Source organism: Mustelus asterias, chromosome 9 (genome assembly GCF_964213995.1).
Source record: "Mustelus asterias chromosome 9, sMusAst1.hap1.1, whole genome shotgun sequence".
NCBI classification, from domain to species: domain Eukaryota; kingdom Metazoa; phylum Chordata; class Chondrichthyes; order Carcharhiniformes; family Triakidae; genus Mustelus; species Mustelus asterias.
The window spans coordinates 103,422,602-103,450,487 of NC_135809.1; the positions used below are offsets into that span (position 1 = coordinate 103,422,602).

General features: G+C 40.2%; 1 protein-coding gene across 2 annotated transcripts in view; it reads left to right on the plus strand.

Annotated features, from left to right (window-relative positions):
• Positions 1-527: 527 nt before the first annotated feature.
• Positions 528-27,886, plus strand: part of trim66 (tripartite motif containing 66) — a 201,947-nt gene continuing 174,588 nt past the window's right edge. The window contains exon 1 of one of the 2 annotated variants that reach the window (XM_078220730.1): positions 528-983. In XM_078220730.1, the coding sequence (XP_078076856.1) occupies positions 737-983 (247 nt within the window). In that variant the 5' untranslated portion in view covers positions 528-736. The remainder of the gene's footprint in view (positions 984-27,886) is intronic. The other variant, XM_078220729.1, reaches the window with a different exon arrangement.

The following is a 27,886-nucleotide window of genomic DNA, read 5'->3' on the forward strand; positions in this document are numbered from 1 at the left end:
TAGTGGCAAATTCATCAATGATGATGCCATTGAATGTCAGGAGGTGATGGTTAGATCCTCTCTTGTTGGAGTTGGTCATTGCTTCTGCACCGTAGGGATTCTATGATTGCCTGGCATTGTTGTGGCGACCACACCTTGATCCCTTCACCTCCAAAGAAATCCTGCTTATCACAAAAAAAAATCACTTGACAAACAAAACTGTAGAAAATGAATTTTCCATTTCCCAATCACAAAACAAACAAATAAATATTTGTCCAACAAACTTTTATTTACAACAGTCCAGGGGTCCAATTTTAAATAAAGAATTGCGCTTCTTTATTTTTGACACTATTTATTGATCGCTTCATTTCGAATGTCACAGCTTTTATCTGCGGACCTTAAAAGCCTGATAACACTTGTGTGCTTTAATTGCTATTTACTGAGCTGCAGTTCATTTGCCTATTACCGATCGAGTACGTCATTCACATTCAACCAGTCCCAGGAGCTGACATGACGTTAGAAGTCGATTTTATTAAGACCTTGAAAACGCAGTGACAGAATGAGCTTCAGTGTGAAGCTTAACAACCCGCATACTTCGCCTTTTTCACGGTTTGACTCGTTTTCCTTTTCTCTCGGGGAATGATGTAATTTAAAAGAGCAACACTTCACATCACTGCCATCTAGGGATCCTCCAACTGCGCGTAGGGGGTGGTGAAAAGGGTCAAACGTTTGCTTGGCAAGGAGCGGGGGGGGGAATATGGACCAAAGTGGTGCGGACAGTGTGATCAGCAATGAAGCCGAGAACGAATGGAAGAGTAACTCTACAAAGGACGACTACAATCTGCTCAAGATCTGCCTGGTTTGCAAATCGGAGTTTACAAATCGCGAGCCCAGATTGCTGCCATGTCTCCATACGTTCTGTAAAGATTGTGTGCCGACACGAATCCGCAGCCTCTGCCCCAGCCCCATCACCGCAGCCTGCCAGGAGAGGAGTAATGAAGAAGGTAACGAGTTAAAGAAAATTGCTATTAACTCTAGCGAGTCCTCCGAGACACCCTCACACCTGCCCGCCCCTGTTCAGGGATGTGGAAAGCTTCAGTTTGACATGATTATCTTTGTTTCTATTTTTCGCGCAAATGAGTAGGATTGTGCACATCTGCACTCACAAACGGTTTTGACTTTACTTACAGTTTGGATTAAAAAAAATAGCATTGTGTCAGTTAACGGTTGACGTTACTTTGAGCGAAATACAATGATTTATTTTGCAATTATAATTTCTTATTTATATTGCTAACTTTTATCTAGTCTACAATTAAACGGTAACGTCGTCACCGTGAGTTCGTACCTGCTGAGCGAGATCGCTTGGTCTACGTCTTAATTTTTTTGAGTGAAATGGTTTCCGTACTCAGAAACCCAGGAAAAAAAAGAGTAGAATCTCATTGCAACCTTCTCTGGGTACCTACACGTTTGAAATATTGCACTGAAATTTCTGTCTCCTGCAGGGGAATTTGGTTAAAGATCGAAATTGATTTGATATTTTCTTTTAATACTTGACCTCTGAAATTCTTCACTATTATATACCTTGAAGAAAGCTTATTGTTTGCAACCAGCGTTGTTAAAACTTCCAATCTGTTTTCTACTGGACCTCTGTTCCATCAAGATAAATTTCTGTATTTTGGTCAGAATGAGTTTGTAACAAAATCGTTTTGACTGTGGTCGTCATCTATCTAAATGTATACTCTTCATCCCAATGCTAAATGTTTTTACTTGGAATTGAGTAGGTGTAGCAGCAAAGGTTGACATAAAGGGTACACGTCACCCAGCAAAGTGACTCATGAGATTTTCTATGTTCATAAACATTGTGCAATGATCTATCTGGCATGAATTTTATTTCATATAATAAAGATGGGGCTGTGGGGGATAATATCACAAACTTCTTTTGCAATAGAGTAAATATCTCCCAATGAACAACATGGCGGATGTTCAACAGAGTTTTTAAAGTAGGCTGTTCAGGAACTGGTGGGCCAGATATCCCAAGGGACATGTAAAAATAAGTAGTTGATAATTTATAGAAAACCAAACAGTATTGCAGTTAAGTATTTCTGTTTTGTCATAACACCATAAATAGGAGTACGCCATTCAATCATCAAGTCTGCGCTCCCATTCAATAAGATCATGGCTGATCTGTTTATGGCCCTATCTCTGCTCCCTTGCCTTCCAACCCTTTACTGCCTTGAAGTATAATTCCAGTCTCAAATGTATTCAACGTAGAAGAGCAATCCAAAGATGAATGATCCTCTGAGAAAATAAATTCCTTACCTCCATCTTGACTACCTTCTGTTTCCAGTTCACAAAGTGATTCCATATGTTCTGATCGAAGGATCAGTGTTTCATTTATACAGGAATTTTTGAGCTGTTGACTTTTATTCATATAGCACTTTTAACAAAGCTTCCCAAGTCACTTTGCAGGTGGATTATTATCAAAACCTGATGTCAAACTACATAATGGTATATTAAGGAAGATGACCAAAACTTTGGTTAAATAAGTAAGGAGGAATGAAATGCTTATGGAGGGAATTCCAGATGTTGGGGCCTACGCAGCGTAAGGCACTGCCACCAATAGTGAAGCAAATTAAGTTGGAGATGTTTAGGCAGTCAGAATTAGATGAGGGCACATCACTCCAAGTTGCAACAGGAGAATATTACATGGATAGCAAGAGACCAGGACATAGAGAGTTTGAAAATAAGGATGAAAATTTTAAAATTAAGGTGTTGCTTAATGGGAAACTTGTGTAGGTCAGCAAATATAGCTAAGGGGTGATGGATGTGGTGATTCCAGCACAGAAGGAGTCCACTCAGTCCATTGCAGTCTAGCCAGCTCCATTGCCCTGCATGTTAATTTCCATTAAGTGCCCATCCAATTTCCTTTTTGAAGTCATTGATCATCTCAAGTGGAAACGAGTTAGGTGGAAATTTAATGCCAGTTAGGACATTGACATTAGAGTTTCGGATGACTTCCAGTTTAGGGAAGGTAGAATTTGGGAGACTAGCATGGATGAGGTTATGAGTACCAGATTCACTGAGGCAGGGCCAGAAAAAGGCCATGATGCAGAGCTGGAAATTGACAGTCTAAATGATGCTGCAGATACGTGGTTAGAAACTCATCCCTTAGTCATCAACGTTGCAAACAGTGTGGTTCGACCTCGTACATTTGCTCGGGACAGGAGTTGAGTTGGTGGCAAACTAAGGAATGGTGTGAATAAAAGCCACTATTGAATGATGGGCAATTTTTGAAACTAGTATTTCAAGTGACTGAGATATTCTACGTAGTATATAGAAATTTTGATAACAAAAGTACAGATCTACTGGACAATTGTAGGCCAACATAAAGCACCTTTTTAAAAAAAAAAAAAATTTGGATGCACCTTAACAGGGATATGAATTATGTCCAAGATATCTGGCGCCTATTATTTTAATTACTTAATGATTTTTTTTTACGCACAATCATTCAAGTGGAACTTTTAACACCAAACTGCAACTTTCAATGGATTTAATCATTGTGCAGATTAAAGTTGTACAAAATGTTAGCTGCTGGATATTCCCTGCCAGAAGTCCATTTCTGCTATGCCATTTTGATAGAGACCATTGAGTTGAACAGGATTGATTTATTTTTATCAATTGTTTGTGATTTCAATCATCCTCCGAATGAGAAAAGCTGTTTCACTAGATTTAGTAAATCTGGAGCATTTAAATCTGCTCTTGTACTTAACTACATTGTTGGATTTTTTTTTTCTTGCTTGTTTCTTGATGGTTTTGAATTCAGTCTTGTTGCAACTGATCTGGTTAGTATTTGTTGTTTTGATCATCATGCTCCAGCGTGAAAGAAAATCTCGGAAGGCTCACTTGTTCCAGTCATTGGTGTTATCTGTCGGTAACTGCCAATTCATGCTCAGCTTGAATTGCATTTGGAACAAAGAACAGTATAGCACAGGAACAGGCCCTTCAGCCCACCAAGTCTGTGCCAACACAGATGTCTCTAATTCAATATCTTCATGCCTCTATGTGGTCCGTATCCCTCCTATACCCTGCCTATTTATGTATCTATCCAGATGCCTCTTGAATGTTGTTATAGAATCTGCTTCCTCCACCACCACCTCCCTGGGCAGCGTGTTCCAGGCATTCAGCACCCTCTGTGTGGAAAAACTTGCCCCTTGCATCTCTTTTAAACTCCCCTCATTTTCAACCTATGCCCCCGAGTAATTGACCCTTCGACCCTGGGGAAAAAGACTCTATCCAAGCCTGTCATAATCTTTGTAAACCTTAATCAAGTTCCCCCCTCATCCTCCTCCGCTCCAATTAAAACAATCCAAGTTTGTTCAACGTTTCTTCTTCATCTATATCCTCCAAACCAGGCAAATCTCTCCTGCACCCTTTCCAATGCATCATCATCCTTCCGATAGTGTAGCAACCAGAGTTGTACACAGCCTGCCATGAGGAACCTTTTATTGAAGGCATCCACTGACCTGCCCTAGTCATTTTTTTTTGTCACTTCCTCAAAGAACTCAATCAAGTTTGAGACATGCCCACCCCTTTACAAAACCATGCTGCCTATTGCTAATAAGCCTATTCTCTTCCAGGTGTGAGTATATCCCATCCATAAGAATCTTCCCCAATAATTTCCCCACCAGTGATGTAAGGCTCACAGGTCTGTCATTTCCCAGATTGTCTCTTCTGCCCTTCTTAAACAGAGGAACAATATTAGCTGCTACTCAATCCTCTGGTACCTCGCCCATGGCTAAAGAGGATACAAAGATTTTGGCCAAGGCCTCAGCAATTTCTTCCCTCGCCTCTCTCAGTATTCTGGGATAGACCCTATCTGGTCCTGGGGACTTGTCCACCTTAATGTTTTTCGAAACCACCTCCCTTTTTATCATGTCCTAGAATGTCAACATCCTCTACACTCACCATCCACCACATCCTTCTCCTTTGTGAATACTGATGCATAAAATATATTGGTGATATGTTGTCAAAATCATGAGACTGATAGTATAAATGCAGAAATCGAAAAATTGTCACTGCCTTTGCCTTTACAAAAATGGCATCTCTTTCTGTCTGCCTTTGACGTGCATTGAATGCTAAGAAGTTGTTACATTTGTGTAATTGATAACTAAATATACTCCAGAAGTCTTGTCCGGTGCCCTTTTAATAAATGTACATCCAAACAAGTTTATGAAGTCTCACCTGGTGATTGTTGGAGATTCTAAAATGTTTTTTTTTTTAACATTCCCTTTTATTTCTCTTTCTTGAATCCCATTTTCTTTTGCTCGCTTTGTTTTTTAAAAACTTGATTTGGCATTGAATTCAGCCACTCTAATTTATAATGGTCTATCATCCCATGAAATTAGCTGACCTTTGGTACGTTCCCCAAATTGGGTAATCTCCATATGAGTGTCAGCAAACTGTTTGACTCTAGGGAATTTCATGACCAAACTGAATCTTGTACTTGGCCAAAGTTCACACCATCTAGTCTAGTTGAACATCGCTTCCATGGTTGAAGCTAAGTTAGTATTGAATCTTGGATGTTCCTAGGCTATATTGCTGCCACCAGGTGTGAAGGGGTGAACTGGCTCCACTCTATTCAATCTGCTCAGGAATATATTTAACAATTCAAGCTGCGAGTAATAAGAAGCCATTCAAATGAGTTTTTCTTGAATTAAAGAGTGAACAAGATTATTAACCCTTAAAACCTGCAAAATAAAAATGTGAGGTTAAGCATTTGGCCCTCGGGCTGATGTACAGGTGCACATCCATATCAGAAATAAAGGGTATTGGAGTCCAATTTTAAGAAGTAAAATAATTTATGGTTAAACACCCTTTTTTTCCCTTGAGGCGAAGATATTAAATGCTACAACCAATTTAAGTTCGCTGGTTTCTTGGGTGTGGTTGGAGATGTTGCAGTTATTACAAGATCTCTGTTTCTAGCAAAGTTAGCCTCTCAATTTGGGAGACAGAGCTATTCTAGAAGAGAAAGCAGCCTTCAGCCTGACTCCTCTGTTGAAGACTTTTTCTTGATACTGCCTGTGTCACTCTTAAACTCTCTCATGTGGCTGGACACCATTGCCTTGAAATACTTCATCCAAGAGGTTCTGGGTGTGTCAGGCTGTGCAGCCATTGTTTCAGTATTGTTTCTTCCTTGCACAGTGACAGGTTTGATGTAGTCATTGGCTGAGATTTTCTGCTCCGGGTGGTTGGGCGGTGGTGCTTTAAAAATGACACTGCAATCTTCAAAGTTGATCACATGCTGGGCTAAATCAGAATCTGTCCCACCATCATGACATTGTGGGACCTACTGCTTGCCATTTAATTTTTGTGATTATGGCAGAGAAAGCTATCCTCTCCATCCACCATCAGCCTTTGTCAATATTCGGGAAAATTTGACCTGCCTGTCTTCATAGTCCCCCGAGGGTGATTTTGTTTTTTCATTGTTCGAATGTGGCCTTGCATTTTGAAGTAGTTTGCTCTGTCTCAGTTCAAAAGTTCCAGTCAGTTTTTAAAAAATTTAATATTTTAAAAAATAAAGGGGCATAGTCTTGTGATAATCACCAAAATATGTACTGGCTTATGGAGCTTTTAGTTCTTTAAAAAATAAATTGGCATCATTCCATTTTGGTATGTAGTTTAATATCTGTATCTGTTCTGTTCACTTAAATTTGGGGATCCTTTGTGCATTGTATTCTCCTTCTCCCCTCCTTATTCATACCTGTTATCATTTGCATCAATGTTCTTGGATCATCTTGCTCTACAGGCAAGAAGGCAGTGCCTAATCCATTTATTGTTTGTGTTGAGCTGGCTGCCAGGAATGCAACATAGACCAATAATTACTTATTTTTCTTCTTCTTTCCTTCCTCGTGGAGACATGTCGGGGCTGCATTTTTGCACTGTGCAGAAACTCAACTTGTACAACAGCAATCTTTAGCTTTATTGCAGAAAGAGGGTGAGGTGGGAGTTAAATATTTTTTTCATGACTGAAATGGTTAAATTTCTTTCCTTTTTCTTGATAGTGTGACAAGTGACATTTGTGCTGTGTGAATATTTTTGGAACAGTAAATTAATCTTACAGTTGTTAAACTTTTAGATCAGTAGTGGAAAGTATTGTACTGAAGTGCCTTGAGCTGAAAGTAATTGTCCTGCATGATGATGATCTTGCAAAGCAGAAAGTGACATCTGTCAGTTTGGCCATGTTGTACACATGGAAGAACAGGCAACTCACAACAGTAATGCATTGGGGGAAAAAAAAATAGGCTAAATGGGGAGCCTTTTTCAAATAAGTGAAATACTGCGGATGCTGGAAGAACTCGGAACATGTCAGGAGCGCTATTTTCAAAGGTTGCATCATCAGAACAGCAACTGAGCTGAGAAACTAGGAGAATGGGATGGTATCCTTGCAGGGGGCAGGGTGTGAGGACCTGTAGTCGAGGTAGCTGTGGGAGTTGGTGGGCTTGTAATGAATATTGTTAGCCGATCTATCACCAGAAATCGTGACAGAGGTCAAGGAAGGGAAGGTGAGAGGGGTGGAAATGAGAAGATTTGATTTTTCCAGATGAGAGTATGGCACCAATACAGGCATTGATATAATGGGAAAATTGAGTTACGGGAGAGGGACTGAAACAAGGAGTGTTCCACATAACCAATAAGAAGACAGGCATAACTGGGCACTTTTTATTTACAAGAAGTGAGACAAGTTTAAAAGGATAAATTAAAATTGAGTGAAAAAACTGGTTTAGCCAGGCGGAGGAGAAGGGTGGTGGACAGGGATTGTTCGGGCCTCCATTCAGAGCAGAAGAGGAGAGCCTTCAAACCGTTCTGGTGGGGGCTGGAGGTGTAGAGGTATTGGGCTTCCATAATGAAGAGGAGGAGGCACTTAGGCCAAAGAAATGGAAATTGTTGATATGACTTGTGGCATCGGAGGAATCATGAATGTACTTTTGAGAATGTTTCTTTAAAACTATTGAGATCCGTAGTGAAAGGTATTGTGACATTTTGAACTGTCAGCATGAAAATTTTGCAAAGCAAAAAGTGACACCTGCCAGTGTGATGGCCATGTAACACACGTGGTAGAAAGTGGGCAGCTCACAGCAGCAACTCGGTTGGGGGGGGGGGGGGGGGGAGGAGGAGGAGAGAGAGAAGAAGAAGAAAGAAGGTAAATGGGGAAACTTTTAAGAATATTTCTTTAAAACTATTCAAAGTGTGTTTATTTCAGGTAATATTGGTTAGGACTTGTTGCATCATATTAAATAGTTTGAAAGATATTGTGGAAGTTCCCTGATGGTTTCAATACGGTATCTTCTGTGTAAATGCATCCAGATAATTACTACTTTGTAACTTGTTGTTTGTTGAAATAATTCTTAATCACATCAGAAGTGAATTATTTTTATTATTATTTTGAAATTTTTCTTATCTAGCAGGTATGAAAAGGATGCAAGTTGATTGGTCACAAGCAAATTTTCTTTAAAATTGCATGGTTCTAAAATGGGTTTTCTAAATTATGTTCAATTTCATTATCCCAAGTTTTTGTGGAGCATTCTACATACATTATACCAAAGCAATCCTTTCTAAGCATTCCCATAATGTGAACATAACTGGCAAGGCTGACATTCATTGCACATTGTTAGTTGCTCTTGAAGGTGGTGGGCCGCCTTGACTTGCTGCAGTCAGGTGAGGTAAAGGTGAACCCACCACAATGCTGAGCAGTCTACTTTAGCCCAGTAGCATCAATCTATGTTCAAGACAGGACTGTTGGTGACTTGAAAGTGATGTTCCCATGTTCCTGTCCATATCCTTCTAGATGGTTGAAGTTGTGGACTTTGGAGATGGCAAATATGTTGTGGCAAGTTTCCGCTGCACATCCTCTAGATAATATGCGTTATGGTGAAGGGACTAACTATGTATGCCAGTAGATGAAGTGTCCATTGAGTAGACTGCTTTTGGATAGCATTGAGCTCAAGTTTTATTACAGCTGCACTCATGCAGGCAAATGCAAGTTATTCTGTCACAGTATGGGTGGCACAGTGGGTAGCACTGCTGCCTTAGTGCCAGGGCCCAAGTTCAATTCCTGGTTTGGGTCACTGTCCATGTGGAGTCTGCACATTCTCCCCGTGTCTGCGTGGGTTTCCTCTGGAGGCTCCAGTTTCCTTCCAATGTCCAAAAGAGGTGCTGGTTAGGTGCATTGGCCATGCTAAATTCTCCCCCCATGTACCCAAACAGGTGCTGGAGTGTGGTGGTTAGGGGATTTTCAGAGTAACTTCATTACAGTGTTAATATAAGCCTACTTGTGACATTGGTAAATAAACTCCTTGCATGCCTTGTCGGTAGTAGAGAGATTCTGAGGAATCTGGTGAGCCATTGACTACAGAATGCCTAATCAAATCTCTGACCTGCTGTGTTAGTCAGGTCATTTATCGGCTGACATACTCGGTTCTGATCAGTGATGACCCAAGGAAGTTGTTGAGAGACTTGTCAATGAGAAATCCATTTCCCGATCGCATTCAATGGCAAAGTGCTGTAAGATTGCCATTGCCCAACACGTTTTGTGGTGCAAATGTTCCTTGACGTTTTGTTATTTGAAGAATTACAAATTAAGCAGGCACACTGGTGCAGTTGGCAACAAATGGCCCCCCTCTTGACTTTGGAGGGATGCTCATTGAAGTAGCAGATGATAGTTGAACCTAGGATACTGCCATAAGGAACTCCTGCTGTGATGTCTTGGACTGAGATGATTAGCAGTTATGAATTAATCCAGCCAGACATCCTGATCCTTGTTAACTTGAATTCGGGGCACTTCTGTACCACATTTGGTTAAATGTTGTCTTGATGTCTCCTCTGCATCTGGAATTTGGGTGGTATGTCCATATTTGGACTAAGATGGTCTAGAGCTGGGTGATCATGGAGAAACTCATTCAGTATTTTTGCGCAGTTGCCTCTTGATGGTGCTATTCATGGCTCCTTCTGTCACTTTGAGAGTAGACTAATGGGGCAGTTTAGAATAGATTAGTTATACCTGGGCAAGCATCCTCTTTTTTTTTTTGGTCACATTTTGGCAGTCTATAAAGTAAAAATGTGCAAACATCTTGCTGAATGCAGCTGGAAAATTGTCTTCAATGTAAGAGCTCAGCCTACATAACCAATGAAGATCGGTAGGGAAATATAATTGTAGCCATTCTTGCCCCTGAAGGAAAAGTTAATGTTTTGGACAGGATTCTTCATTCAAAGCCTTCACTTAGCTTGCTAGGCCATTTTCAGAGGACCTTTTAGTATCAATCGCATTGCTGTAGATCTAGAGTTAAGTGTAGGCCAGACCAGGTAACAACTGCAGCGATCCCTCACTGAAGGACATCAGTGAACCAAATGGGTTTTTGTGACAATTGAAAATGGTTTTATGGTCATTAATTCCATACTTTTATTGATTTCAAATCCCACCATCTGCCATGGTGGGATTTGAACCCAGGTCCCCAGAGCCTCGTCCTGGGCTTCTGGATAAGTAATTGAGAGATGATACCACTACACTACTGCCTCCCCATTGTGTGACGTTCCTTCTCTCTTTTCTCTCTCGCTTAACAAAAAATCATTTAGATATTTGGAACAAAAGAGAATTGATTTTCAAAAAGGCTTTATCCTTTCAATGCTCATAGTTAGGAACTGCTCGGTTGAAAAGTAGTGAATGGAAAATAAATCTGAATAAAATTGGGTTAAGAAGATAGATGATCTCTACCTTCTGAATTATATATATTCAGTATGAATCTTGCTTTTTGCTCATGAATAGATTCCATTGTTTTTTGAAGCTTGTTAGTAAATGCCATACCTGCATTTAACTTCCACAGCTTTATGCACATTCATGCAATTAAAAACTATATGCAAAATGAGATGAAGCATTGACCAAAAATTTGAGATTGGTATATTTTGACTTTTAAGTTGGAAATAGATTTATTGTCATACTTTTGCAACATTTATGGATTATTACATGTTTAAGAATAACCCCCCCCCATATACACATACACACACACACACACACTGATATCAATAAACACTGTTGATCTATTTGTTGGTCACTTGATTTGTAGCAACCAGGCAGAATATAACATGTTCTGTCAGTATTGGAAATTGACTTCAGAGAGAGTGGACGTTGCTTAACAGCATTTATTGCCCATCCCTACTTGCCCTTGAATGAGTAGCTTGCTAGGCCATGTCCTCTTTTTCTTTTGGCTCACGTCAAACCCTTCTTGCATTAGCGTAAGCAAAAGGTGTTTCGAATGTCCCATTAGGAAGCTTTTATCAAAACAAACTTTATTTAAGAACACAGGTGGAATATAACAAAGAATTAGAATAACTTTATCAATTAAAATACTTAAACATGACAAAGTATAATTCTTAACAACTAGCTATCTCCATTGTTCCAATTTAAAGCAATATCCCACAGACATAAATCCCTTTTGTTGAACCAGTTAGCACAGGAACCAAAGATGCTTGTGATGCTAGATTTCCAGACGCTTGACTTCTGGACAGAGATCCAATCTCTGTATTCAAAGGATATATCCTCAACAACAAAATTTCAGAGGTGTAAACCTAGTCTCTGGCAGCTCCCTAGATATGATGTGGAGATGCCGGCATTGGACTAGGGTGAATACAGTAAGAAGTCTCAACACCAGGTTAAAGTCCAAATAAACCTGTTGGACTTTAACCTGGTATTGTGAGCTCCCTAGTCACCAGACTTCAGAGAGGGGAAAAGAGAGATGTTGTTTTCTCTTGATTCAAAGCAACATCTAAGCTTGAATATTCTGTGTAAGCCTAGCTTTACCCCATCACATGACCATACTTGTCAATCAAACCCCACTTTGCAAGATCCCAGGGGAACAACAGAACAGCATTCGTCCAGATTGTTTTACATTCTAGCAATTATACTGCTGCAGTAACAATTGAGGATGCCGGTTGTAGACAAAACACCAATAAAATGGAAAGGACTGCTAGAAATATCCTATCCAAAAACATGACTAAAACACTATTCTTAAAGGCACAGTATCATCACACAGAATTCTTCATCAAGATGGAGAGTAGCGTAGTTGATTCTGAGACCAGTGCCCTGAATCTAAATAAAGTGAACTACGACAGTATGAAACATGAGTTGGCTGTGATGGATTGGAGAACATTACCTATTCACCGTCATCCCATTAAGTAATGGCAAACATTCAAAGAGCGCAACAATTGTTCATTCCTGTCTAGCACACAAACTGGGAAAGGTGGCCATACCATGGCTTATAAGGGAAATTAGATCAATACCGTCATTAGATCCAAGGAAGAGGCATATATATTGGCCATAAAAACAACAGACCTGAGGATTGGGAATAGTTTAGAATTCAGCAAAGGGATTTATTAAGAAGGGATACAGAGTACAAGAGAGAGAGCTGGCAGGGAACATAAAACTGACTTTTTTTTTGAAGAAAAAATAGATTGGTGAAAACAAATGTAGGTCCGTTACAGTTAGAAACAGGGGAACTTATAATGGGGAACAAATAAATGGCTGACCAACTAAATGTATGCTTCACAAAGGAGAGACAACGCAACAGAAATGTTGGGGAACCCCACAGGGTAGAGTGAGAAGAAGGCACTGAAGGAAATTAGTATTATTAGAGAAATGGTGTTGGGGAAATTGAAGCGATTGAAGGCCAATAAATCCCCAGGGCCTGATGATCTAAATTCTGGAGGTTGCCCTAGAAGTAGTGGATGCATTGGTGATCATCTTCCAAGATTCCATAGAAGCTGGAACAGTTCCTACAGATAGGAGGGTAGCTAATGTAACACTTCTATTTAAAAAGGCGATAGAGAGAAAACACAATTATAGACCAATCAGTGTGACATCGGTAGTGGAGAAAATGCTATAGTCCATTCTTAAAGCAGAGCACTTGGAAAATAGTGGCAGGATCAGACAGAGTCAGCATGGATTTACGAAAGGGATATCATGCTTGACAAATCTACTGGAATTCTTCAAGGATGTAACTAAGAGTTGACAAGGGAGAGCAGTGGATGTAGTTTGTTTGGACTTTCAGAAGCTTTCAACAAGGATCCACATAAGAGATTAGTGCGTGAAATTATACAGCATGTGTATTGAGATTCATCGAAAACTGGGTGGCAAATAGAAAACAAAGAATAGACATAAACAGTTTTTTCCAAATGGCAAGCAGTGACTAGTGGGGTAAGGCAGGTATCAGTACTAGGACCCCAGCTATTCATATAAATGATTTAGATGAGGGAACTAAAGGTAATATCTCCAAATTTGCAGATGACACAGCTGGGTGGGAAGTGAGCTGTGAGGAGGATACATGGATGCTTCAGTATGACTTGGATAGTGAGTGGACAAATGCATGGCAGATGCAGTACAATGTGGATAACTGAGGTTATCCACTTTGGAACAAAAACAAGAAGGCAGATTATTAGTTGAATGGCTGTAGATTGAAAGAGGGGAATGTGCAATGAAATCTGGAGTCGTTGAAAGTAAGCTTGCAGGCGCAGCCAGCGGTAAAACTGGCAAGTGGTATGTTGGCTTTCATAAGAGAGATTCCAGCGCAGGAGCAGTTATGCAGGGCCTTGGTGAGACCATACGTGGAATGTTGGCTTCCTTATCTAAGGAAGGATGTTGTTGCTATGGAGGGAGTGCAGTGAATGTTTACCAGATTGAATCCTGGGATGGTGGGACTGACATTGAGTTGGTTAGGATTATATTTACTGAAGTTTAGAAGAGTGAGGGGATATCTACTAGAAATCTATAAAATTTATGACAGGACTAAACCAGGTAGATGCAAGAAAGATATTCCTGGTAGTGGGGGTGTCCAGAACCTGGGATCGGAGTTGGAGGATACAGGGTAGACCGTTTTGGACTGAGATGAGGAAAGATTTTTTCATCCAGAGTGATGAGCCGGTGGAATTCATTACTAGAAAGGCAGTTGAGGCCAAAACATTGTAAGTTTTCAAGAAGGAGTTAGACATAGCTCTTGGGGCTAAAAGGATCTGGGGGAAAGCAGGAACAGGTTAGGGAGTTGGAAGACCATGATAATGAATGGTGGAGCAATCTCAAAGGGCAGAATGACCTACTCCTGCGCCTATTTTCTATGTAAACATGAAATGAGTTAGTCAAACTGCCTGCTTTAAATTTGAAACAATGCTTAGCAGTTAACTGTCAGTTACCATCAACTGGTGCATTCTCCATGGAAATGCTCTGCAATGACTTGCCAACTGATCCGTATTCTCTTCTCGTATAGTATAAAGTTGTTGATTTCCTTTCCATTGTATTCTTCCAGATGTCCTGATGAGTGCAAGATGAAAACCTTTTGACAAGTTTTTTTTCAGAAACACTCTCAATATTTACTCAGTTCTTATTTCTCTCGCCTGGTTTAATTACTTTACATACTTTTAGTTTTCCCTTGACCTGTAGTTCCTAAAACACAATTTTTATAACTACAATCCTCCTTTCTATCTGTTTTATAATTATATTATCTTTTCTGCCTGAGCCCTTTTTGCAGAGATTTTAGTTATGTTCATCACTTTTTAGTTCCTTGGCTTATCAATGACACAAAGCAAATTCACAAGGGCAATATCAAAGATATGATATACCTATTGAATAAAGTTGAATTGTGATTCTTGGTCCATTTGTGGCTTTGCTACTCCTTAGCAATCAGACCAGTCTACTTGTGGGAGTATTACTAATTTGGTCTAGGACAATATCATTATAACACCAACCTTATGTGGAAATTTATACTGCTTTAGTGAATATTTGTTTTTTAACCATTTTTGAAGAACCTGCTTGTCAGTAATTCAAATCATAGGCATTGTAAGCAAGTACAGATTTATGAAACCATGCACTTTAACCATATTTATAGCATGTGTTGTCTTTTGGTACTAAGTCTCTTCCCCAGCTATCAGTCAGAGCTATGTTCCATATTTCAATAGCATCCTGAACTGATAATTTAAAATCATGGTGTGATGACAAAGACCAACATTTACACCAACCTATTGACAAATTATTAGAATTGAATGTTCCTGTACAAGTTCTACTTGACGCACCCAGATTCACAGTTGAGATGAAGGGTATGCTATTTTATAAGATTTAGTCATTCCATGTAATATACAGTGTCTTAGCAAGGCTTCTAATTAATGGTATTAAATAATTGAAATTATTTTTAATGTAGAATGTCAAAATTATATTGAATTCATTCTAACTAAATGAATGGCCATTAGCTATGTTTATAGTGAATTAATACATAGATGAAATGACCTCAAACTTTGAAGTACTAACAAGATGTCCTTTAGTAGTTATTGAAAATATTCCCACATTATTGCATTTAAGAGTTGTTAATAGTTTCAACTGTCATTCATTTTTTTTTGCCTTCCCATTAAATGAAGGTGAAAAATATCCTGCTGAGAAAACTAAATGAAGACATAAAGGTCCAGTGCAAAAGCGCATGACAAAATGTTGAAACGGCTAGGCGGACATGAGATGAATCAAGTTATAGTGGTTAGATGATGAAAGGCCTTATTTTAAATCCCTGTACATTGTGAAAAGGGATGTGAAGAGGAAAAATGAACTTGGATATAAGATGCTGACTTGTAAATTTATGCAAGAAGGGTTCTAATTTCTCAGTACGTTCAAAGGGGAAAAACACATTTTTATATGATTTATTTTGGGAAACTACTGATGGCAAAATTTGCATGCTAAGAGGAAGTAAGATACCAGGTGCTGACTTTCTGAAGGAGCCCAATCTTGAATACTGGGTTAACAAGTGTATTACACATTGGACAACTCATTGTCAGTCATATATTTTTCACCATGTATACAAGGCCAAATTCAGGGGTGGGAGTATTGGGCCAAATCTTGAAAGAGATGGAATTTGTTGGGAGAGAGTAATCAGGAGATTGGATCAGTTAGGGAAAAAACCGTACATGGAGGTAGTCTGCAAAGGAGAAGACACAACCAGATTCAACAAGGAAAAAGGTTGAACTGGCGGGTAGGGAAAGGTTGCAACAGCAAATTGTCAGGCCACTCAAAGGTTCAGTTTTTCCTTTATCCAATTTGTCCAGGATAACCACGTGGTATAATTGACCTGCCATATAATATAGTGATCATAAAATATTAGATATTTTGGCAGTAATTATTTGTAGATATTTTTAAAATATAGATTTACAAAAATAGTTCAATTTTATAGTAACATTTAAGTATGTTTTAGTGCATCAACATTTAAGAACTTTTGTCATTAATATTGGTGAAGTGATGGCCTAGTGGTATTATCGTTAGACTATTAATCCAGCAACTCGACTAATGTTTAGGGGACCCGGGTTCAAATCCTGCCACGGCAGATGGTGAAATTTGAATTCAATAAAAGAAAATCGGGAATTAAGAATCTACTGATGACCATGAAACCATTGTTGTTTGTCAGAAACACCAATCTGATTCACTAATGTCCTTTTCAGGGAAGAAAATATGCTGTCCTTATCTGGTCTGGCCTACTTCTGATTCCAGAGCCACAACAATGTGGTTGACTCTTAACTGCCCCTAGCAACTAGGGATGGGCAATAAATGCTGGCCAGCCAGCGATGCCCATATCCCACAAATGAATGAAAAGAATGTTCGTTAATAGATTTAGTTTTGTATACCTGTTTCAGGGAGTTTAAGTAGAAGGATGAAAGTACAGATCTTGATTTTGCTACCCGGAACAATTTCTTTGATTTAGCTATAAAGGTCCAATCTGAAAAGTGATCCAGATTTTGGGAAGTAGGGCATCTCACCATGTACCCTACTGGACTCTTTTTCTGCACCCTTCAACTCAAATTTTTCTTGTGCCATAACTTGCTGGAAGTGCAAGTTTGTAGTAATGTGGTGAGTGCAATGGGGCATTTTTAAGAAATCAGTAAGAAACACAGGAATAACCAGAAGGGGGGTCGAACCTGATAAAGTAAGAAAGATGTTGACATTTTAAAAATTTCAACAACTTATTACTTTCAGGAATGAAATTGGAAGTTGGTTCATTGGCATTGCATTCATATACTTGAGCTGTTAAATTCCAACCCCAACATTCTGCAACAAATTTTAATGCTCAATTCATGAATAAATCCAGTAAGGTGGCCAAAAGCAAATTGCAGAACAGCTTGAATTAACCACCAAGGTTTTGACTGTATGCAACTTGGATGTTTATCTCAATCGCTGAGTTCTCTCTGATTTGCATATTAATACTGACAGCATTGTTAACGTGCCACTATTTATCCAGCAAGGTTTGGCTGACTAACTTATCTGTTGCATTCACAGATGCTATCACACCTGCTGGATGTTCCATTATTTTCTGGTTTTTGTTTCCAGCATTGTTTTGTTCCCTCTGTTAAGCTTAGCAGGCTGGCCAAATTAAATTCACTCATTCAAGTTATGTTGTTATGTAGCATTTAGTAGGTATTTCATTATTAATTTTAAAAATTCCAATAGTGACAATAATAGATGGTCACGTGCTGGTGGTGGGAGTTCCTTTACTGTGGTATACGAGAGGTATGTAACAACATTCTTCGTGGTTCTGCCCAGCAGTGTCTGTGCCCAGCTGAGTGAGGAGGATGTGGCATTGTTCTGGAGCCACTTGCACCCTCATATGTGTAGGTGGACTATTCTCCGAGATTTGATTGGAAAGCAATCATAAAAATTATAGTTGGGTGAATTTAATATGTTGGCATTAGGTTGACAGTTGCAGTTAGGTTTTCTGCCTAGTGAATCCTGTCTTAACTCTCCTGTGGATAATTTATGTTCTAAAATGGTAGTGTCGGGTAGATTAGTTATCACGGGTAGAGGAAGAGAAACTGACATACAAATGAGATCTTACTAGCATTACTCAGATTGTCTTGCCCTCTTAAGGCAAACCAAGCACTCCAACCACTGTGCCCCACCTGTGACAGAGGTGGTAGGTCGTGCATTGGACTTTGAGAATTTTTGGTGTGAATGCAAGTCATCCTTGACTCTGAGGGATTACCTAAAAAAAAGTTTGGTCGCAATAGTTGTGATTTTAGGGGGGCTGCTATTACACTATCAGATTTGGGATGGGGAAGGACAGCTGTTCTTTGCCAAAAGAGGACTGATTACTATCTAGGCTTTTCTTTTGGAGGGCAAACAGTTACGGAGGATATATGTCTTTTTTTAAAAAAAAGTCAATGTGGGTGACCCTGGCAAGACTATATTTATTGACCATTTCTAATTGTCCAAAAAAGGTTGTGGTCTTCTGCTTGAGTTCTTGTGGTGTTCCCATAAGTGTCTTAAGTAGAGGATTCTAGAATGTTAACTTAATTGGGATTCTTTATGACTTGAAGTGACATTTTCATGATTTTGCGGTTCTTGCCTTTTCTTGGTGGTAGGGATTGTGATTTTTTTTTAAAAAAGCATTTTTCTTGAGTGACTGAGCACAAAGAAAGCTCTTTAGAGAGAGCAAGAGAATCTCAATGGCAAAGGGAAAAAAAATCAATAAATGCAACATCTCGACTCTTGAAGGGAACTTCAACATTGCATAGATGTAATTGAGACATAAATCGTAAGTGGTCCTGAATCACATTCTGTATACTCAAAGCTTTTGAATGCATCTGTTTTTATTTATAGAGCCATTAATAACGTACCAAGATTCTACTGCAAAAGAAATCAATTTTTAGAGAAAAAGGTCTTGTGCCCATTCCTTCAAGGCATTTTGGACAAGATTTTACAATCGTGCCCACCCCAAAACTGGAAATTTCCACCTGAGGACAATGGACCTTTAAATGGTTGGTCAAATTTTCAGGCCCACCTACGGCAATTCCTGTGGCAGGTGTGACCAGAAATTTCATCCCGTTAGATACATTATTTGATGTATGCAAGCCTTTTTATAAATCCTTGATCTTCCTATAATTTTAATTACTTGTATATTTCATTATGTCAGTTGCATTGTAAGTGATACAAATTTAACATCTAACCAACCCTACTAAAAGCATAATCTTGCCATTTATTTGCTGTTTGTGGTGCCTTTTATTGAATTTTATTTAAATGCATTTGCTGAAGAACTTCAAGTAATTCATTGGCTGCAAGGCAGTGTAAAAGGCACCTTTTCCTTCTTTACATATTTGAATCTTAAAATGTTCACTCTTTTTTTTGTACATTGATTCCATGTGCAATGTCAAACTCTGTACCATGCATTTAGCATTAGAATATGTGAAGAAAGAATATGCTGCCTTTTACACTGTCCTGCAACTAATGAATTACTTGAAGTTCTTCAACAACTTGCATTTATATAACAGCTTTAACATGTGAAGAGCCTTGGGGCATTTACTAAGAGAAATCTGGCACTATGGTGCAAAAGACAATATTAGGGCCGATGACCAAAACCGTGGTTGAAGTAGATTTTGGAGCGTCTATTAAGGGGAAAAGATGGGTTGAAAAGTGTGTGGGGAGTTGAATTCCCCAGTTTAGGGCCTTGGCAGCTGAGAGTATGGCTGCTGATGGTAACATGATTAACATCTGATATGCAAGAAGTCAGAATTGGAACGGTCCAGATACCTCTTAGGGCTGGAGTGGGTTACAGTGATGACGACGGATGAGGAAATGAAGGAAATTGAAAACCTAATTAGGTGTGCTTAGATGGGAGTCGATGTAAGTCAGCGAGCACAGGGGTGCATGGGACTCTGATATGGGCAGCAGTGTTTTGGGATAAGCTTTGGTTTATGGGGTATATAAATTTTTAAAAAATTATTGCTTTTCTTGCAGCTAAAGCAATATGGTGCACTAGCATACATTCATAGAACTGTCTATTATTAAATGAAACATACTTTATTGCCCTTGTATAAGATCTTGGTTTTGTCTCATTTTAGAATGCTGGCTGATATTGAAGCTTGGAAGTGGGTTCAGGGGAGAGCTTCAAGTATGTACTCCAGTTTATAACACCCTCGCTACCCAGATTGGAACCCAAAGTATGTAGTTTAGGGAATCATGAACCTGGGTAACTTCAGTTGTGGATTGTAGAATGATAAGAGACTCCATTATTTACACGGTGACAAATTGTTTCAGTTTGCTAGGTTGGTGAGGAGCAAGGATCATACTCCAGTTAAATGAGGGAAGAAGTTAGTTGGATGTTAGGCAATTCTTTTCCAGGGAATAACTGTGCAATCTCTGCTGATTCAGTGTAAACCATTTAAAGGAGAAGTTGGGGTGGATGGAGTTGCATCATAGAAAGTAGATACAAGCTAACATAAATCATGGCCATTGTGGGCTCCTTGACTAGTTTTGCTTGCCTAGAGAGATTGGTGAGTGAAATACCAGATTTTCGTTTGGTCTTTTTAAAAAAAACCAAATCTGGATGTTTGCCCTTCGCAGGAAGGGGGGTGGGGGGGAGGCAAGGAATGGCCTGACCCAGTGCATACTAACTGTGTGGGACAGGCTAAGTGGATTGTCTGGTCTGATGTTCTTGTGTAGGATATTTTTGTAGTCACTTTTATCCTTTTCACATATCAGTTTATTGCTCTTAAAGTTAAAGCCCCTTTCAAATAAAAAGACTAATTATACCTCACATTTAAGTTGGCCTCTAACATTTCATACTTCCTGGGCTGACTCTTTCATTTTTAATTTATTACATTGACATTATTGTGGTGAACCATAGATGGTTACCACTATGGGTACTTGTACATATGTTACTCTTGTTACTTTTGGGGTTAGGGTTGGGGTGTTCCACCTGTTATCATTGTTTATGTTGTACACTCCGTTGGGCTCCGCCTTCTTACAGGAGTATAAAGGGTCACTGCTACTTCCTAGTAGCCCTTAGTCTGGGATAGCATTGTTAAGTAGTGTGCTCCAATCTTGTTGTGAATAAAAGCCTTTATTCCCGGGTACGTCCTAGCCTCCCGTGTGAATCAATCGTGCATCAATTATGCATTATTATTTTAAGATTAGAACCTACAACCTGGGTACGTTTGTACCCAGTTGTGATTAATTTAACCCTGTTGTTACTTTTTTTATGTAACAACTTAACTAACCTTCAGTTAGGCTCAGTGACGTTAGTTCTTTAAGCAGTCTGAGCATCTTCATTTTGCCAGAGTTGCTTCACCATTGTACAGTTCTAGTATAATCCAGAGATGTACCTATAGCATCCCTGTGTGAATGGACCAGATGGTCATAACTATTTGTGTGTTTTTCTTAAATCTTCTCAACCTGGACCGTTATTAATAGATCAGGCAAATCTTGTTTCAAATGGTTAAGCTGTTTTAATCTACAGGAATTAAGTTTCACTCATTTTCATCAATACAACTTGGTTTTTGTTAGTAACATAGAAAACGTATTCATTATTTCTATTCCACTTCAGTGTTCATCTTAAAATCAAATTTTCAATTGCTCTTCTGTGTTTTATCTTCCTTGTAGCCGTTGGTTGTTTTGGTACACCCAGCAATGACCCTAACTTAAATTCAATTGTTGGAACAATGAGTGTTGTATGAGGAATCACTAATATTAAGCTGAAACCACCTTTCATTGTGTCTCCAATTGCTAATACAGATGTCAGGTCTGAAAGCTAATTAATCTCTGTCCCATCATGAAAGCTAAATTTAGTTCACCATTGTAGTGCAGTTAGTTTCATATAATATCCCTCAAGTTCAGCTGTGACAAAAACAGTTGTGTGATATGTAACTGGTACATAGCATGTGCTGAAATTTTGATTATTTAACAGAAACCAGAATTCCCTGGCCCTTCTTGCCCCACTGTCAGCAAGAACGAAGAATTTGGTGTTCAGCCAAATCTCCGTTTCCTGCAGCGAGTCCGAAGAATCCTGACTGCGAGAGAGATCAGAGAATTCTGCCCAGAATTTGCTGGAGCAGGACATATTGCGGTGTGCACTGAGTTGAATCTTTTTTTCTTCACTCTTTGCTGTGCAATAATAATTGGAGTCAAAATGCTGGAAGTGCCTTTTGATGATATTGTCAAATGAGGTAGCTGGAAATTTAGTGAATGACAGGACCAACCAATTACATTTATGGATAGAAGGAAAAAAAGTGAATGACAGGAAAGTAAATAGGATGAATTGAAGTCATACGAGAAATATTGAGGGGAGGGGAGGAAAAGGAAGATCCAAATTCGTGCTTAAAACACCTCTAGGAACAATTTACTACTTGTAGGAGCAAACTCTTGTTTGTTCCCTTTTTGGATCTTTAAGTGTGAGTAGCATGCGAGGCAAGACCATGAATCACGCTTCTAATAGGAACCCTACAATGTTGAAAACACAGCACTAACTTTCTATGGTGATTGATATTTCTGTATTTGTGGTGCAAATCCAGCAATTTTGTGACACTTGAGAATAATGGCAGAACAACACATTGTCCAGCAATTTTGGGTTTCACAACTCCGCCACAAATTGCTTTTTGCTCATATTAGTATACATTAACAAGTGCCAGGAATTATTTTTCTCCCCAAAAGCTCTGACTAATTCTCTTTTTCGTATACAGGACTGCATTTATAGTAAATTATCCCATGGCGCGTGTTAAGGAAATGTGTTTTAGAGAGTTTAACTAGGTACATGTTTGAAACCCTTTCTTTCTCTTGCCTCTGTTTCATTCTTTTTTTTCCTTCCCCGTCCCCCTTCTAATAATTCTCTGGTCTCTCTTGGGCAAAGGAGGGTGTGTCTGTAAACAGATACTGTTGGCATATAAGAACATAAGAAATAGGAGCAGGAGTAGGCCATCTAGCCCCTCGAGCCTGCCCCGCCATTCAATAAGATCATGGCTGATCTGACGTGGATCAGTACCACTTACCCGCCTGATCCCCATAACCCTTAATTCCCTTACCGATCAGGAATCCATCCATCCGCGCTTTAAACATATTCAGCGAGGTAGCCTCCACCACCTCAGTGGGCAGAGAATTCCAGAGATTCACCACCCTCTGGGAGAAGAAGTTCCTCCTCAACTCTGTCTTAAACCGACCCCCCTTTATTTTGAGGCTGTGTCCTCTAGTTTTAACTTCCTTACTAAGTGGAAAGAATCTCTCCGCCTCCACCCTATCCAGCCCCCGCATTATCTTATAAGTCTCCATAAGATCCCCCCTCATCCTTCTAAACTCCAACGAGTACAAACCCAATCTCCTCAGCCTCTCCTCATAATCCAAACCCCTCATCTCCGGTATCAACCTGGTGAACCTTCTCTGCACTCCCTCCAATGCCAATATATCCTTCCTCATATAAGGGGACCAATACTGCACACAGTATTCCAGCTGCGGCCTCACCAATGCCCTGTACAGGTGCATCAAGACATCCCTGCTTTTATATTCTATCCCCTTCGCAATATAGGCCAACATCCCATTTGCCTTCTTGATCACCTGTTGTACCTGCAGACTGGGCTTTTGCATCTCATGCACAAGGACCCCCAGGTCCCTTTGCACGGTAGCATGTTTTAATTTGTTTCCATTGAGATAGTAATCCCATTTGTTATTATTTCCTCAAGTGTATAACCTCGCATTTCTCAACGTTATACTCCATTTGCCATATCCTCGCCCACTCACTCAGCCTGTCCAAATCTCTCTGCAGATCTTCTCCGTCCTCCACACGATTCACTTTTCCACTTATCTTTGTGTCGTCTGCAAACTTCGTTACCCTACACTCCGTCCCCTCCTCCAGATCATCTATATAAATGGTAAATAGTTGCGGCCCGAGTACCGATCCCTGCGGCACGCCACTAGTTACCTTCCTCCAACCGGAAAAACACCCATTTATTCCGACTCTTTGCTTCCTGTCGGATAGCCAGTCCCCAATCCACTTTAACACACTACCCCCAACTCCGTGTGCCCTAATCTTCTTCAGTAGCCTTTTATGGGGCACCTTATCAAACGCCTTTTGGAAATCCAAAAACACCGCATCCACCGGTTCTCCTCCATCAACCGCCCTAGTCACATCTTCATAAAAATCCAACATGTTCGTCAAGCACGACTTTCCCCTCATGAATCCATGCTGCGTCTGATTGATCGAACCATTTCTATCCAGATGCCCTGCTATCTCCTCTTTAATAATGGATTCCAGCATTTTCCCTACTACAGACGTTAAGCTGACCGGCCTATAGTTACCCGCCTTTTGTCTCCTTCCTTTTTTAAACAGCGGCGTAACATTAGCCGTTTTCCAATCAACCGGCACTACCCCAGAATGCAACGAGTTTTGATAAATAATCACTAACGCATCCACTATTACCTCTGACATTTCTTTCAATACCCTGGGATGCATTCCATCCGGACCCGGGGACTTATCCACCTTCAGTCCCATTAGTCTACCCAGCACTGCCTCTCTGGTAACATTAATCGTATTAAGTATTTCTCCTGCTGCCAACCCTCTATCGTTAATATTTGGCAAACTATTTGTGTCCTCCACCGTGAAGACCGACACAAAAAACTTATTTAAAGACTCAGCCATATCCTCATTTCCCACTATTAACTCCCCCCTCTCGTCCTCCAAGGGTCCAACATTCACTCTAGCCACTCTATTCCTTTTTATATATTTATAAAAACTTTTACTATCATTTTTTATATTAATTGCTAGCCTAGCTTCATAGTCTATCCTTCCTTTCTTTATGGCTTTCTTAGTCTCTCTTTGTTGTTTCTTAAATTTTTCCCAATCACTTGTTTCTCCACTATTTTTGGCCACTCTGTACGCAGCTGTTTTTATTTTAATACTCTCCTTTATTTCCTTCGTTATCCACGGCTGGTTCTCCCTTTTCTTACAATCCTTGTTTTTTGCTGGAATATATTTTTGCTGAGAACTGAAAAGGATCTCCTTAAAAATCCTCCACTGTTCCTCAGCTATCCTACCTGCCAGCCTGCTCTCCCAGTCTACCTTAGCCAATTCATCCCTCATCCTATCATATTTCCCTCTGTTCAAACAGAGGACACTGGTTTGGGACCAAACTTTCTCCTCTTCCATCTGAATCAGAAATTCGACCATATTGTGGTCACTAGACCCAAGTGGGTCCTTCACAATAAGATCCTTAATTCTACCTACCTCGTTACACAATACCAGATCCAAAATAGCTCGTTCCCTCGTCGGTTCCGTAACATGCTGTTCAAGGAAACTATCCCGACAGCATTCTAAGAACTCTTCCTCCATTCCACCCTTACCGACTTGAGTCTGCCAGTCAATGTGCATGTTGAAGTCCCCCATGATTATTGCCGTTCCGTTTTTACACGCATCCCTTATCTGCTTGTTTATAGCCCTCCCTACCTCAACATTATTATTTGGGGGCCTATATACCACACCTACTAGTGTCTTTCTCCCTCTACTATTCCTCATCTCTACCCATAATGATTCCACGTTTTGTTCCTCAGAGCCTATGTCATCCCTCAGTACTACCCTGATATTATCTCTTATTAATAGCGCGACCCCACCACCTTTTCCTTCCTGTCTATTCTTCCTAAACGCCTGATACCCCTGGATATTCATCTCCCAGTCCTGGTCACCTTTCAGCCACGTTTCTGTAATGGCCACTAGATCGTACCCACTCGTGCTGATTTGCACCATCAACTCATTTACCTTGTTCCGAATGCTTCGTGCATTCAGGCAAAGTGTCCTTATTCCAGCTTTTATCTGGACCCGCTTTGATGAGTCGCGAACACCCTCTCCCTCTACTCCCTTATCTAAATTACCGCCTTCATTCACTTGCACCCTCTCCTCTACCATTAATTTTGTAATTCCCCTTACCCCTGCATCCTCCACCCCATCAATTAGTTCCTTGATCCTAGTCAACTCTTCTAGCTCCCCTCCCCCCAACCTATCTAGTTTAAATTCTCCCCAGTAACCTTAGCCAACCTACCGGCCAGGATATTGGTCCCCGTGTGATTCAAGTTCCACCCGTTTTTTGTATACAGATCACCCCTGCCCCTAAAGAGGTCCCAATGGTCCAGGAACCTGAATCCCTGCCCCCTGCACCAGTCCCTCAGCCACACATTCATCTTCCACCTCACTCCATTCCTGCCCTCACCTTCCCGTGGCACAGGCAGTAATCCTGAGATTACTACCTTTGCTTTCCTCTTTCTCAGCTGTCTCCCTAATTCCCTGTACTCCCTTTTCATGACCCCTTCTCCCTTCCTACCCACATCAGCGGTACCAATATGTACCGCTACCTCAGGCTCCTCTCCCTCCCACCTCAGGATTTCCGGGACGCGACTAGCGACATCCTGGATCCCGGCCCCAGGGAGGCAGACCACCATGCGAGAATCCCGCCTACCTCCGCAGAAACGCCTGTCTGTCCCCTTCACCATCGAGTCCCCGATTAATACATATATATTAATATATAATTAATATATTTTGTGACATTGTTCTAAAGTACAAATTCCTGACAAACTAATATTACATCTGCTTATTCAGGGACAATGCACTGTAGATTTTGCATCTGATCCCCAAGAAAGAGGTGGAAGAAAAGTTTCAAGCTTTTCATCTGTCAAATAGCAGCATTTTCCTTGTTGCTAGCTTACTACCATATATGTGCAACTAAAGCTTATAATTGAATTTAACTATTTGGCTTCATGAGCACTGCCAGCATTTTAGTTAGGGCTGCTGATAATGGACAACTTGATATTAAGTACATAAATGCTATTTAAAATAGATCTAAAGGATACTGCACTACCAGAATACATTCTCATATTTGACATTCCTTTTTCACATTTCTTTTTTAGTTCTCCAGTTTCAAGAGGCCAGAGGAACTTTAAAATTCATCAATACACTCCAAATAATGTCTATTGTTAGAACAAGCATAGTACCAGATTATACTCTGGTCCTTTTTTCCCTTCACTCTTTAACTTGAAAGGGAAAACGCTTCATAATGCTCCATAGGGCAATTGTTATGAACTGCATAGCCCCATGTTCGCCTAACTAAAATTAAAACTGTTTTCTTAACCAGATGCTGTCTGCCCACATAAAAATGGTAACCCCAACATAAGACATGCTGTTCTGAGAATTATGTATGACAGCTTATTTTTACATGGGTGATTGCTGCTACTAAGGTTGCATAAGAAATAGGAGCAGGAGTATGTCATTTAGCCGGTCATGCCTACTCTGCTGTCATGATGTGGAAATGTCGGTGTTGGACTGGTGTGGGTACAGTAAGAAGTCTCATGCCACCAGGTTAAAGTCCAACAGGTTTATTTGGAATCACGAGTTTTCAGAGCCCTGCTCCTTCATCAGGTGATTGCTGTACTCTGCTGTCAACAAGGACTATTGTAAATGTTGCTCCTCTACTAGTTCAGGTGGAACACATGACTAGAAAATCTGAATTTTCATTTTTCTATTTTAATTTTTAAGCACCTGCAGATATATTGATATCCCTGTAACATTGGGCGGAGTTTTCCCAGCCCTTTGGGGAGTAGCGAGGAGATGGGAAGGCAAAGTGGTGCAAGCAAGTGTCATGTGACATGCCTGACTCCTAACTGCTGCCATGCTATTTTGCCAGCTGTGGAAAAGGTGGCAGATGGACCGCCAGAGTCCAGTTGGGGTACACCAACACCTCTCCCATCATCCATGGCACCTTCTCATGCAATCACAGAAGGTGTAACACCTGCCCCTTTACCTCTCATGCTTACCATCCAAGACCCAAAACACTAATTCCAGATTAAGTAGCGTTTCATTTGCACCTCTTTCAATTTGGTCTATTGCATTCCCTGCTCCAAATGTGGTCTCCTCTATATTGGAGAGACCTAACATAAACTGGGTGATCGCTTTGCGCACAGACTGAAGGTGCTCAGCAATCAGGACCCTGACCTTCCTGTTGTTTGCCATTTTAACACACGATCCTGCTCCCATGCCCATATGTCTGTCCTTGCCCTGCTGCAATTTTCCAGGTGAAGCTCAATGCAAATTGGAGGAAC